Source organism: Dipodomys spectabilis, unplaced genomic scaffold (assembly GCF_019054845.1).
Source record: "Dipodomys spectabilis isolate Male_0828 unplaced genomic scaffold, ASM1905484v1 ptg000127l, whole genome shotgun sequence".
NCBI lineage: Eukaryota > Metazoa > Chordata > Mammalia > Rodentia > Heteromyidae > Dipodomys > Dipodomys spectabilis.
This window is the reverse complement of record NW_024870804.1, coordinates 3,760,584-3,773,063: the sequence shown is the minus strand read 5'-3', so window position 1 is coordinate 3,773,063 and position 12,480 is coordinate 3,760,584. Positions and strand designations below refer to the sequence as shown.

The 12,480-nt window shown below is 50.9% G+C and overlaps 1 protein-coding gene across 2 annotated transcripts in view; it reads right to left on the bottom strand.

Moving 5' to 3' along the window:
- Window positions 1-12,480, bottom strand: part of Prkcb (protein kinase C beta) — a 296,600-nt gene that overhangs the window by 124,915 nt on the left and 159,205 nt on the right. For both annotated transcript variants that reach the window (XM_042689783.1, XM_042689785.1), the window contains exons 4-5: window positions 12,058-12,169; window positions 9,055-9,183 (exon numbers count right to left, since the gene is read on the bottom strand). In XM_042689783.1, the coding sequence (XP_042545717.1) occupies window positions 9,055-9,183; window positions 12,058-12,169 (241 nt within the window). The remainder of the gene's footprint in view (window positions 1-9,054; window positions 9,184-12,057; window positions 12,170-12,480) is intronic.

Below are 12,480 nucleotides of genomic sequence, written 5' to 3'. Positions count from 1 at the left end.
AGCAATGACTTCAGTGAAATCAGAACAAGTGTATTTTCTCACGATCTACTCCTCTCACATCACCAAACAACCAAACAAAAACTCACATCTTCACTTGGAGCCAGAGAGTAAACAATCTAGGCTTGGCAAACCATCCAAGCTTGAGTGCAACGACTCAATGAACTCTGCCCTTGTCTCACAGAAGCAGCCAATAAAACTTTATTTAGAAAGACAGGAAGCAGGCTAGATTTGGCCCACAAGCCATAATAGATATGCTGGTTCCTGTGTCGGGTCAATAACTGTGTCTCTAACCCCTTGGTATCTTGATTTGGTTATTTAAGAATTTTGATTACTGTCACCCCAGCTAAGGTAGAAGGTATAAACAGGAGGATGGCAGTCTAGGCCAGTCCAGGCAAAAAGCAAGACCCTGTCCTTATTTGAATCCACTGTTTGAACAACTGTATAATGTCCCATAAGACAGGGATATCCTAATTAAATCGATCCCAATTTTTACCACTGCAAACAAAACACCACTGAGCATGCTCACTCTGGTCTTTATATCATGGCATGCTGGGGTTTATGTCATAGGGGAGATTCCCACAAGGGGAACTTAAAAGTCAAAATGTGCATACATAACCTGTCCCCCAAGATGGCAGTCAGTCACAGCCTTGCAAGTGCAGGTGATCTCTCCCTGGACAGGGCCCCACAGTCCTGTGGGAGCAAGGTTTGTGCCCCCCATTCATCCCAAGCTTGAGAGTAGCCCAGCTTCGTCATCCTCACGACCTAACAATAGCCCAGATTTCCACACCCAAGACACCACCGGCTTCATAAGCCAACACGTATCAACGAGGGACAGGGCACCTCTGCCCTGGCTCCGAGGAGCGCAGGCAGCTACCCATGATGCATTGAGAAAGACAGAGGCGGGACTCAACTTCACCACGCCCAGGAGAAGCAAAGCAACACGTGTTCTGCTGAGTGTGTTCTACAGGTATCTGCTCTCTGAGGAGCACAGATGAAGAGCTTCCAACCAACGCTCTTGGCTGCAGTACCATCTTATCAAGCAAGGATGTGGTCTGAAGAATCTTTCGTACCATGGGCCCCTCTGCTCTCAGACCCTAGGGAAGGTGTGGGGGGCAGGGAGGGGACAGGTCCATGTACACACACACAGCAATGGTCCCCAAGGAGAGTGTTCACGGTTGTTATCAGATACTCATGGCAGCTGTGATATTTGTTTAAAAAATAATTAACTTGACAGGGTTTAGGGTGACAGTTGCCTGCATTTGTCAAACACAGTCATTGTGTGTGAGCAGTGTGTACATACAATCGCACACAAATTTTAATCTCAAAATGTTTGTTGAAGCCCTATAAATAACAATGACACCCCTGTACTATTGATGTATATTAATTTTTTAAAATCAGTTTTTTAAAAACTTCTAAAAATATTGTGTGTGTGTGTGTGTGTGTGTGTGTGTGTGTGTGCTGGTCTTAGGGCTTGAACTTGGGGCCTGGGCACTGTCCCTGAGCTTTTTTGCCCAAGGCTACTGCTCTACCACTTGAGCTACAGATTCACTTTTGGCTTCTTGGTGGTTAATTGAAGGTAAGAGTCTCACAGACTTTTCTGCCTGGGGTGGCTTTTAACCGCTGTCCTCAGATCTCAAACTCCTGAGTAGCTAGGATTACAGGCGTGAGCCACTGGTGCCTGGTGAAAAAAACCTCTAAATAAATTTTGACTTCTGCTTGACCATGGGTATGCTGTAGCATGTAGAGAGATTTGAACTGAGGTCTGTGTCAAAAAATAAATCAACCTGTATTATCAGAGGGAGGAGGAGGGGCCTAGAACTGGGTCCTAACCCTGTTGCATCTTTCTCTAGGTCTCTATCCCACTGTAGACAATGCTGCGAGAAGAAATGACTTGAAGGTAGAGACTGCCCTCTAGTGGATTCTAGGGGACTAACTTATGAGCATTTTCTCTAATATTCCTGCAAATCTGATGTGTTCACTTATCTGGATTTTTCTTCCATTGTATTTTTTTTCTCCCTCTCTACTCTTTCCATGTCAAGCATAGGGTCAACACAGGGAAGGCAGGACAAAAAGGAAACAGGTCCATTCTGATACTACATTCCAAACACCCAAACGAGAGAGGATTTACAGAACAGATCACAGGATCAGGCACCAATGGTTCACACATGTCATCCTAGGTATTCAGGAGGTGGATACAACAGAGTTTGAAGCCAGCCAGAACATAAAAGTCTATGAGACTCCATCTCCACAACAGCCAGCAAAAAGTTGGTGTGGAGGCATGGTTCGGGTGGTAGAGTGCCAACTGAGCAAGTAGGCTGATTGAGCCTAAAGCTCTAAGTTCAAACCCCATTACTATTTTAAAAAAAAAAAACCTCATAGATGACTGTAAATTTTAACCAGGTGGAAATAGGGAAAATTTCCATGTCTGATAATAAGGGAGAAAGACAAGAAAATACTGTCCAGGTGCCAAAGGAATTTGAGGAAATCGAATCATGAAAGCAAAGATGAGCAATGGTTAAGAATGAGGGCTGGGAAACAGGCAGGAGAAGAGCAAGTTCACGAGCAGCCTGGCCTACACAGGCAGACACTGAGATGCAAGGGATTTGAATAAGACACTGATGTGAAGGCCTCACGAACACCAGGCCCGTCTCCCAGCTCTGCTCTGGGTCTTCCAAAGCCATGCTTCCTGTTCCCCAGACACCGCCAAGTGTCATGCTGTCAATACCACTCCCTGTGACTCGACAGGAAGCCCTGCTCTGAGCCCTGCCCACTCTCTCCAGGGAACAGGGGGTCACGGCCCCACCGGGAGACTCTTAGCCTCATTAGGACTTGCTGTGCACCTTGGACCTGGTCCTCCAGTTTCTCTGTGTGCTCTGCTTCCTAGACAAAAAGAATAATGATGACTGGGTATGAGGGTGTAGTCCCGGCCATTCTGTAGTGTAGTACTTCCGGCCATTCTGGAGGCAGAGGTAGAAGGATCTCATTCAATGTCAAGGCCAGCCCAAGTCAAAGTGAGTGAGATACTATCTCAATAAAACAAAACAAACAAAAACCAAATAGATCAAGAAAGTAGAACACTGGCTTGGCAAGTGTGAGAACCTAGATTGAATCCCCATTGCTGGAAAGAGGAGGGGAGAGAGAGACAGAGATGCACAGAGAGAGAGATCGATGGGGGAGAGGAAGAGGGGAAAAGAAAAGAGGGAGGGGAAGGTAATAAGTTTGATCATCTCTTGAATCTCTTGATCCTCACTCCTGATCTCTGAAATCTGCTTTAAGGAGCACCTTCAAAGGCCTATCAGTCAGGATCCTCTGGTGACTTTCTCCCTCCCAGATTCCTCGACCACGGCGCCCTCTGTTACGGGTGCAGGGTATAAAGCCGAGAACCAGGCTGGTGCAGCTCCGCCCTCCTGGAGCTAATGCCTTGTGGAAATAGAAATGCCAATCAAACACAACACAAAACCACAGCTGTCCACAGGTTCAAGGTCAGGATGCCAGAAGCATTCGTAACAGGAGCTGGTCAGGGGTGGGAATGAACCCAGGCCTACAAGAGGAGTTAAGTGCTGGGAGAAGAAAGCTGCTCCAAAAATGGGGTGTGGTGGTGGGGGGGTACAGAGATGGACAGTCTAGTGAGGGTCAGGGAACTGCTGACATGTATATCAGATTCAATCTGCCTTGAAGACAATGGGAAGCAAAAAAAGCCTTTTAGAAGAAGAGGGGCAGGTGCTGGTGGCTCACGCCTGTAATCCCAGCTACTCAGGAGGCCAAGATCTGAGCATCATAGTTCAAAGCCAGCCAGGGCAGGAAAGTCCTTAAGACTTTAATCTGCAATGAAAAGCTGAACTGAAGCTGTGGCTCAACGTGGTAGAGCACTGGCCTTGAGCAAATGAGTTTGAAGACAGCACCCAGGCCCTGAGTTCAAGCCTCATGACTGACAAAAACAAAAAAATGTATAGGCTTGATTTCCATTCTGAGTGGGCCTCATAAGAGCAGATCGACAGCCTGGAGTCTAGAAGCCATGGGAGATAGAAAGCCTCCTATCGGGGGAGAGGAAGCGGGGATTCTCAGAGAGTTTACGAAGGCAGTGGCCTGGGCCAGTGCTGAGTGCTAAGTCCTAGCTCTTTCGTGTGCCTCTAAAGCAAGAATTCACCAAGTGCCACAGGCCACTGGCACAGAGCCTTTGTGCAATGCCCCCCGGAAGACCTGCAGCGCTTCCTCCTTTCTGATCCACAAAGGAGGAAGGAACCCAGAGCCCCGACCATGACACCCGAAGATGCGTATACCTGGGTTCTGGCGGGGGGGGGGGGGGGCCCTGCTCTGCTCCCCTGCCTGGCTGGTGTTGAGTGCTGGCTACTGGCACTCACGGTGTCTCAGGTGACACTCACGCAGGAGCCACTAGCCCAGGAAATTCCTCTAACCAAGCACTAACCCTAAAAACCCAAGGCAAGGAGGGTTTTAGCAGTTTGGGTGCTATAATGAAATACCACCCATAGGGGGCGCTGAATCAACCGACACCTGTTTCTCTGCTTGCTTGGGTTTTTTTCAGGGGTGGGTTGTTTGCTTGTTTGGGGGTTGTTGTTTGTTTGTTTGTTTTTTTGGTCTATCATGGGGCTTGAACTCAGGGCTTGGGCGCTGTCCCAGAACTCTTTTGCTCAAGGTGAGCACTCTAACACTTCGAGCCACAGCGCCACTTCTGGTTTTCTGATGGTTTACTGGAGATAAGAGTCTCCGGGACTTTCCTGCCCTGGCTGGCTTCGAACTTCCATCCTCAGATCTCAGCCTCCTGAGTATGTAGGATGACTGGTGTGAGTCACCAGCACCAGGCTAGACACAGTTATTTCTCACCATTCTGGAAGCTGAGAACTCCACCACAGAGTTGGTTCCTGGTAAGGACCCAGGGCTGGCTCACGGCCAGCCACTTGCTGAGTCTTCCCACAGGAAAGAGGGGAAGAAAAACAAATCAGTCTCAACCCCTATCCATCAGGAGGCCACTAATCCTGTCACAAGCCCCCACACTACGACCTCTTGTAACCCTAGTGGCTTTCCAAAGGCTCGATCTCCAAATGCCAGCATATTGGGGGATACATGGATTTGGGGGAAACTGGGTCATCCCATAGCACTGCCTGACCTGCAGTGTGACAGACGTATCTCTTGGGGGGGGGGGGTGCCCAGGGACCTGTCTTGGTGCTACAGGGTGCAGTCTTGTGGGACCAGATTCGAGAGGTTCTGATGGAGATCACAGGCTCTCGGAGCCATTTCTGTATCCCTCACTCCTCACATGAGCCGAAAGCCCCATCCTAACTCGTGTTTAGAGAATGAAGCTGAAGCACTGGGACTCTGGTACCCATGCTGGCTGCTGAAGAGGCGCCGCGGACCACAGTGACATAGGGCATCGCTGTCCTGTGGGTGACTCTGTTCAGAGCTCCCGGGTTCCCTGTAATAGAAACATACTCCTCCACCCCACCCCCACCCCGGGAAGCCCCTTAATCAAAGCACTTAGAAATCTATGGACCGGTAACCCTAGCTACTCAGGAAGTGGAGATCTAAGGATCGCAGTTCAAAGCCAGCTTGTGCAGGAAAAAAATCTGTGAAACTCTTATCTCCAATGAATTAGCAAAGAGCTGGGAGTGGAGATGTGGCTCAAGTGGTAGAGTGCCAGCCTTGAGCACAAAAGCTCAGGGACAGCGTCCACGTCCCTAAGTCCAAGGCCTCAAAACTGGCACAAAAGAGGAAAGAAAGGAAAGGAAAGGAGGGAGGGAGGGAGGGAGGGAAGGAAGGAAGGAAGGAAGGAAGGAAGGAAGGAAGGAAGGAAGGAAGGAAGGAAGGAAGGAAGGAAGGAATCAGTCAACAAATGGTCTACAATCTGATGAATGCTGTCTTTGCCCTCCGAATGTAGAAGCTCCGCCTACAGGTTTAAGGAAGCCCCACCTTTCCTACTGTCTGCTATGGTTTGAATTGTGCCTCACCACCCCCCACATCCAAAGCTATGTTCAAGTTCTCATCATGGTCCTGTGAATGTGACCTTATTTGGATGTAGGGCCTTTGCAGGTGTGAGCAGGTGAAGATGAGGCCACTCAGGAATGGTGCCCTCAGCCAGTGGCTGAAGTCTCAGTGACAGGAATCTGGACACAGAGACACAAGGAAGAACACAAGATGACAGAGGCAGACGGCCGAATGCGAATGCTGCGTCTACAAGACAAGGGACCCAGAGTACCATCGACCAGTAGAAGTGAGGAGAGGAGACAGAAACAGACATTCACAGAGTGCCTAGATCAGACCCAACCTGCTGCTGACTCAACTCCACACCTCTCACTTCCAGGACCCTGAGAATGAACACCACCTGATATGTGAAATGTGTCACTGTGGCCTTAGGAGATGAACAGAAGCGCACACGCACACACACACACACAGATACTGCCTGAAAATATTTTACATGATTGACACATACAAAAATTCAACAAATACCACCTGTTGTTTTATTATTTTTAATGGTATGAGCACTGAGCCTGAACAGCTTCATTCATGAAATGAGAGGGTTGAAAGAGCCGGCTTATCAGGGTTTGGACACAAGTGTAGTTCCCAAATTGTGACACTAGAGGGGAGCAGAGCCTCACTTTCACCCCTCAGTCCTAGCGGTGCTTTACAGATTCAGAGAAAGTGCTCCCCTGGAACCTGTGGCTACAGGATTCTTCCCTGGGGCCCCCAAAGCGCCCCGTTGGGAGCAAGCGATCTCCATCTTTCCTCTGAAGGAGAAATTATGATGGGGTGTACATTCTTTCAAAGCTCGCTGTGTTTCATAAATTGCCATTTGAAAGAGGAATCAAGTTGAGGGACTAGGGCTCACGCCTGTAATCCTAACTATTCAGGAGGCTGAGATCTGAGGATCCTGGTTTGAAGCCAGCCCAAGAAGAAAAGTCCGTATGACTTTTCACTCCAGTTAATCACCAAAGAAAAACCAGAAGTGGAGGCATGGCTTAAGTGATTGAGCCCTAGTCTTGAGCAAACAAAGGGACAATACTCAGGGATCTGAGTTCAAGCTCCAGAACAAAGAAAAAAAGAGAAAGAGAGGAAGGAAGGGAAGGAAGAGAGAAGAAAGGAAGGACAGAAGGAAAAGAAGAAAAATTAAAAGAGGAAAGAAGGAAGGAAGGAAGGAAGGAAGGAAGGAAGGAAGGAAGGAAGGAAGGAAGGAAGGAGGGAGGGAGGGAGGGAGGGAGGGAGGGAAGGAGGGAGGGAAGGAGGGAGGGAAGGAGGGAGGGAAGGAGGGAAGGTGGAAGGGAGGGAGAAAGGGAGGGAGGAAGGAAGGAAGGAAGGAAGGAGGGAAGGAGGGAGGGAGGGAAGGAGGGAAGGTGGAAGGGAGGGAGAAAGGGAGGGAAGGAGGGAGGAAGGAAGGAAGGAGGGAGGGAGGGAGGGAGGGAGGGAAGGTGGAAGGGAGGGAGGAAGGAAGGGAGGGAGGGAGGGAGGGAAGGTGGAAGGGAGGGAGAAAGGGAGGGAGGGAGGAAGGAAGGAAGGAAGGGAGGAAGGGAGGGAGGGAGGGAGGGAGAGAGGGAGGGAGGAAGGAAGGAAGGAAGGGGAAAGGGGCAACTCACAAAACCTTATTATGCAAATGATCAGTTAGTTATACGTCTACAGCCAGTTAGGTCATTAAGACTGAGAGTGAATCCTTCACCATTTCTGTTCCATTCGTGTCTGGTCCGGGGCTGGCTCCTATGGTAGCTTCCAGCTGAGCAGTCGCTGCCTGGCACAGCTAGATGTTCATTTTGCCTGTTCCAATCAGGCCTGGAGAGCTCAGTGCGTGAACAGCAGCAGCACCTGCCTCCCTCCCTCCCTCCCTCCTCCTCTCCCCTTCCCTCTCCCCCCCCCCCCGCCTCTCCCCCATGGCACCTGGCCTGCAGGCTGAACCATCTCTCTTTCTTAACATTATAAAATAGTTCAGAGGTGTACAAGGTACACAGAATAATGTAACAGTGAAATTGAGGCTAAAGAAAATGATTTCAAATCCACAGTAGAGCCCCAGGGTGCTCCCTGGGTTGCGCGCCCCTCCCCCTCCTTTTTTCCAACCATGGCACTGTCACACTCCAATTTTTTTAACACTGGGAAAATGTGGAGAGAAGGCAAACACCCTTCTCTGTTGTCTGAATCAGGAAAGCCATAAATCTACCGCAGAAGACCGGGACACCATGAACAGGAAAGAGGGGTGGAGAAGGGGTGGAAGATGCTTATGAAAGTTGAAAATCCTTTGACCTCAACACAAGGAAAAAGCCAACATTTGAGGGCTGGGAAGGTGGCTCAGTAGTAGAGCGCTTGCCTTGCATGCATGAGGCCCTGGGTTCGATTCCTCAGCACCACATAAGCAAAAAGAAAAAAGCCGGAAGTGGCGCTGTGGCTCAAGTGGTAGAGCGCTAGCCTTGAGCTGAAGAGCTGAGGGACAGCACCCAGGCCCAGAGTTCAGGCCCCACAACTGGACCCAAAAAAAAAAAAAAGCCAACATTTGAGGGGATAGGCTTGCTAATTGCCTTCATTTGAATTTTTTGGGGGTGTGCCAGTCCTAGGGCTTGAAAACTCAGGGTCTGGACACTGCCCCTGAGCTTTTTTACTCGAGGTTAGTGCTCTACCACTTGGAGCCACAGCACCACTTCCGGTTTTCTGGTGGTTCATTGGAGATAAGAGTGTCACAGACTTCCCTACCCAGGCTGGCTTTGAACCACGATCCTCAGATCTCAGCCTCCTGAGTAGCTAGGATGACAGGCGTGAGCCACTGGTGCCTGGCTTGATCTAATCGTTCCATATTATCCACTTAGCAACAATCCACACTGCGTCGTGGATATGTTTCTCTATTTAATTATCATGTGTTAATTTAAAAGCCTTGCAAGAAGGAAAAGTCCAGGGGCTCAGATGGCCAACTGTGAATACAAGCCAGCCTGGGGTGCTAGCCAGGTCCAAGGAAGGACGCCCAAGGGGGAGGGGAGGGGCACAGCCCGCATCTCCCCACCCCTGCGACCTCTCAACCCCACCCCCACCCTCAGATGCCCAGGCTGGGCGGAGCTCCCGGCCACCTACCGACCACGATGAGGACTTCCCTGTCGATGTGCGCCTGGATGTAGATGCGGCCGCGGCGCTCGGTGTGGTCCGTGCCGCACAAGCTGGGAACGTTCATCACGCAGCGCTTGTGCACGTTCATCATGCAGGCTGTGCGGGCAGAGAATGCGGCTCAGGCTAGCCCCACCATGGCCCCTACCCCACCCAGGCCTGCCGAGACCTTGCTTGACAGGCAATAGACACCTGCCTTCCTCCTGCCTGCCGCAATCTCCCCAGAGGATCAGGGTTTTGTGTCCACCCAGGGTGGGCCCTGAACCACTCCCTGAGAGGTAAGTATCCTGGGCTGTGTCCTGTACCCACAGCCACTGCCACAGCAGCAGGGGACAGACATGGACCTTGCAGAGGTCTGTTCAGACTTTTTTATTTCCCCCAGTCGTGGGGCTTGAACTCTGGGCCTGGGCACTGTCCCCTAGCTCTTCAGCTCAAGGCTAGCACTCTATCACTTTGAGCCACAACACCACTTCCAGTCATCTGGTGGTTCATTGGAGATAAGAGTCTCAGGGACTTTCCTACCCGGGCTGGCTTTGAACCGCAGTCCTCAGATCTCAGCCTCCTGAGTAGCTAGGATTACAAGCGTGAGCCACCAGCGCCCAGCTTGGGTAGACTTAATGTCCATAACCAGTTCCAGGAAAGCCAGTAGGGCCAGGATAAGAAGAAAGCAGTATGTCTGCCAGGCACCAGTGGCTCACACCGTAATCCTAGCTACTCAGGAGCCTGAGATCTGAGGATGGTAGTTCAAAGCCAGCCCAGGCAGGAAAGAAGTCTCTGTGAGACTCTTATCTCCAATGAACCACCAGAAAACTGCAAGTGTCACTGTGGCTCAAGTGGTAGAGTGCTCGCCTTGAGCTGAAGAGTTCAGGAATAGTGTCCAAGCCCAGACTTCAAGCCCCATGACCGATGAAAGAAAGGAAGGAAGGAAGGAAGGAAGGAAGAAAAGAAGGAAGGAAGGAAGAAAGAAAGAAAGAAAGAAAGAAAGAAAGAAAGAAAGAAAGAAAGAAAGAAAGAAAGAAAGAAAGAAAGAAAGAAAGAAAGAAAGAAAGAAAGAAAGAAAGAAAGAAAGCAGCACGTCTGCCACCCCTGTCTGGCCTTCCCTCATCTTCATGTGTTTGCTTCTGTCCCCAGACTGGTCACCTTTGGTCCTGTGTCCATGGCTGTGGCCAGGAGATGGGCCAGGACTGCAATGCTCACCAAAGGGTCCTCAGCTTGAGAGGCCGAGACCCAAGAGAGCTACAGGGAGGGGATGCTGGAGAGCCCCTTTTCCCCCACCCATGTCTGTCCATGCAGCTCAGACAGATCACCAAAGTGGAAAAGAGATGGGAGAGAGGGGGCAAAAGGCCCAGGATCCGCATGCCAGCCTGAGCCCTCACCCACCTTCCCTGTGTAGGTGTGGTAAGAGGAATCAGTGTCCTGTCCGCTGCAGGCACTGGCCTGGCTGGGCTGTGCATCTCTCTAGCTAAAGGCCTCGTCTGTATAGCTGGGCGCCCCCCCCCTCCCACCCTTGTGCCCACCCACCTGTCTTGCCTTTCATCTCTCTGGGCTTTTACTAGCTCTCTTTTTCTGTCTACCTAGGCATCTCTCCATGTGAGTTTCTGTCTCTCTTCTCTTTTTCACTTGCACCTCTGGGGGAAATTCATCGCTGTGTCACCCAATGATTGTCAATCTCTCCTGCCACGTCCACACTCTCATTCTTCCGTCCCCTGCTGTCCCTCTGAGCTTCCCCCTCTTGTAACGGGGACACTGCTGGACCTGCAGCAGGCCACCAAGCCGGCGGGAGCCACCCGCCACAGAGCCCCAAGGGTCTTTGTGCCATTAAGAGCAGTCCTGCCTGCACCTGCTTTCCCCCTGTGCCAGCTGTGCCAGAGAATGGTGCTCTCTTCCCTTTGCCCAACACACACTGTGGGTACTGCTGGGAGGCTGGTCCTCCCTCTTCAAACAGCGTCAGCCTTAAAAATATGGCTGGGTGCCAGTGGCTCACACCTGATACTCCAACTACTCAGGAGGCTGAGTAGTTAGTAATTAGTTGTAGTGAAGATCGTGGTTTGAAGCCACCCCAGGGAGAAAAGTCCATGAGACTCTGCTCTCCAATGAATCAGCAAAAACCTGGAAGTAGAGTCATGGCTCAAGTAATAGAGTATGAGCCTTGAGGGAAAAAAGCTCAGAGATAGTGCCCAGGCCCTGAGTTCAAGCCCCAGGACCTGCACTAGAAAAGTCAAAGCCCTGGGGTAGGGCTGCAGGAAGGACCCCACACAATCGTGCCACCGCCTGTCTACACCCGTGGATGTGTCCACGCTCACTGTGCACCTTGTCCTGTCGCTTGTCACGACCACTAAAAGACCCAAAGTAGCCAAGTGGCTAGGTGGTGGCTCAGGCCTGGAATCCTAGCTACTCAGGAAGCTGAGAGTTGAGGATTATGGTTCAAATCCAGCACAGATAAACAAATATGAGACACTTCTCTCCAATTAGCCAACAACAACAACAACAAAAAAGCCAGAGGTAGACGTGTGGCTCATGTGGGAGGGCACCAGCCTTGAGCCAAGCAAGAGCATGCAACTCTGAGTTCAAGCCCCAATGCCAACATGAAGGAAAGAAAAAGAATGACTCCAGGTGTGCTTACCAATGCGCTTGCCCTCCAGGCCTTCGTGGCCTCTGTGTGTGCTTGAAGAGGGTTAAACCTGCACCCTGTAGTCCTAGCTACCCAGAGGACAGCTAATAGCATCCCCCCCTCCAGCTCCCAGCCAACCCTCTCACCCCAACAAATGCATTGAGAAACACAGCCAATGTCCGCTAAGCCTGGCCCAGACACCCAAGATTGCCTTGAGGAATCACTGAGTGCTGCCAGTCTTTACTCTGTAGGGTGGAGGGGTGAGAGGTCGAGAGGATGCCAGGGGCTGTGGGGTACGTGTCCCGCTCTGCTGTGCGGAAGGAGCTGGGCAGGAAGGAGCTGCCATGATGGCTGGTACTTACTGTCACACTTCATCCCCTGATGGATGAGTCCGTACAGCAGCGACCCGCAGTGGTCACAGAACGTCGGGCTGGAGTAGGTGTGGATTTTAAACTTATGTTTGCTCCGGGGGTCCTGAGGCCAAGAGAAACAGAGAGGTCAGTGTGGCAAGCCATGGACAGAGATGCTTTGAATGACACTGGAAAACTAACCAAGAGCTGCACTGGGCGCCAGCCATTGTTCTACCTGTGGGGCTAATCCTGGAAATACCAGTGAGGGACCAATGGCACTGCAAGGATACCAGACCCAAGACAATAGGTGTTTTCAGATAATTCCATCCCCCACACCAGCTCCCTTGGCCTGAAGATCTCCTATCCGGGCTACTTAGAAATTCATCTATTGGGCTGGGAAGGTGGCTCAGTGGTAGAGCGCTTGCCTTGCATGCA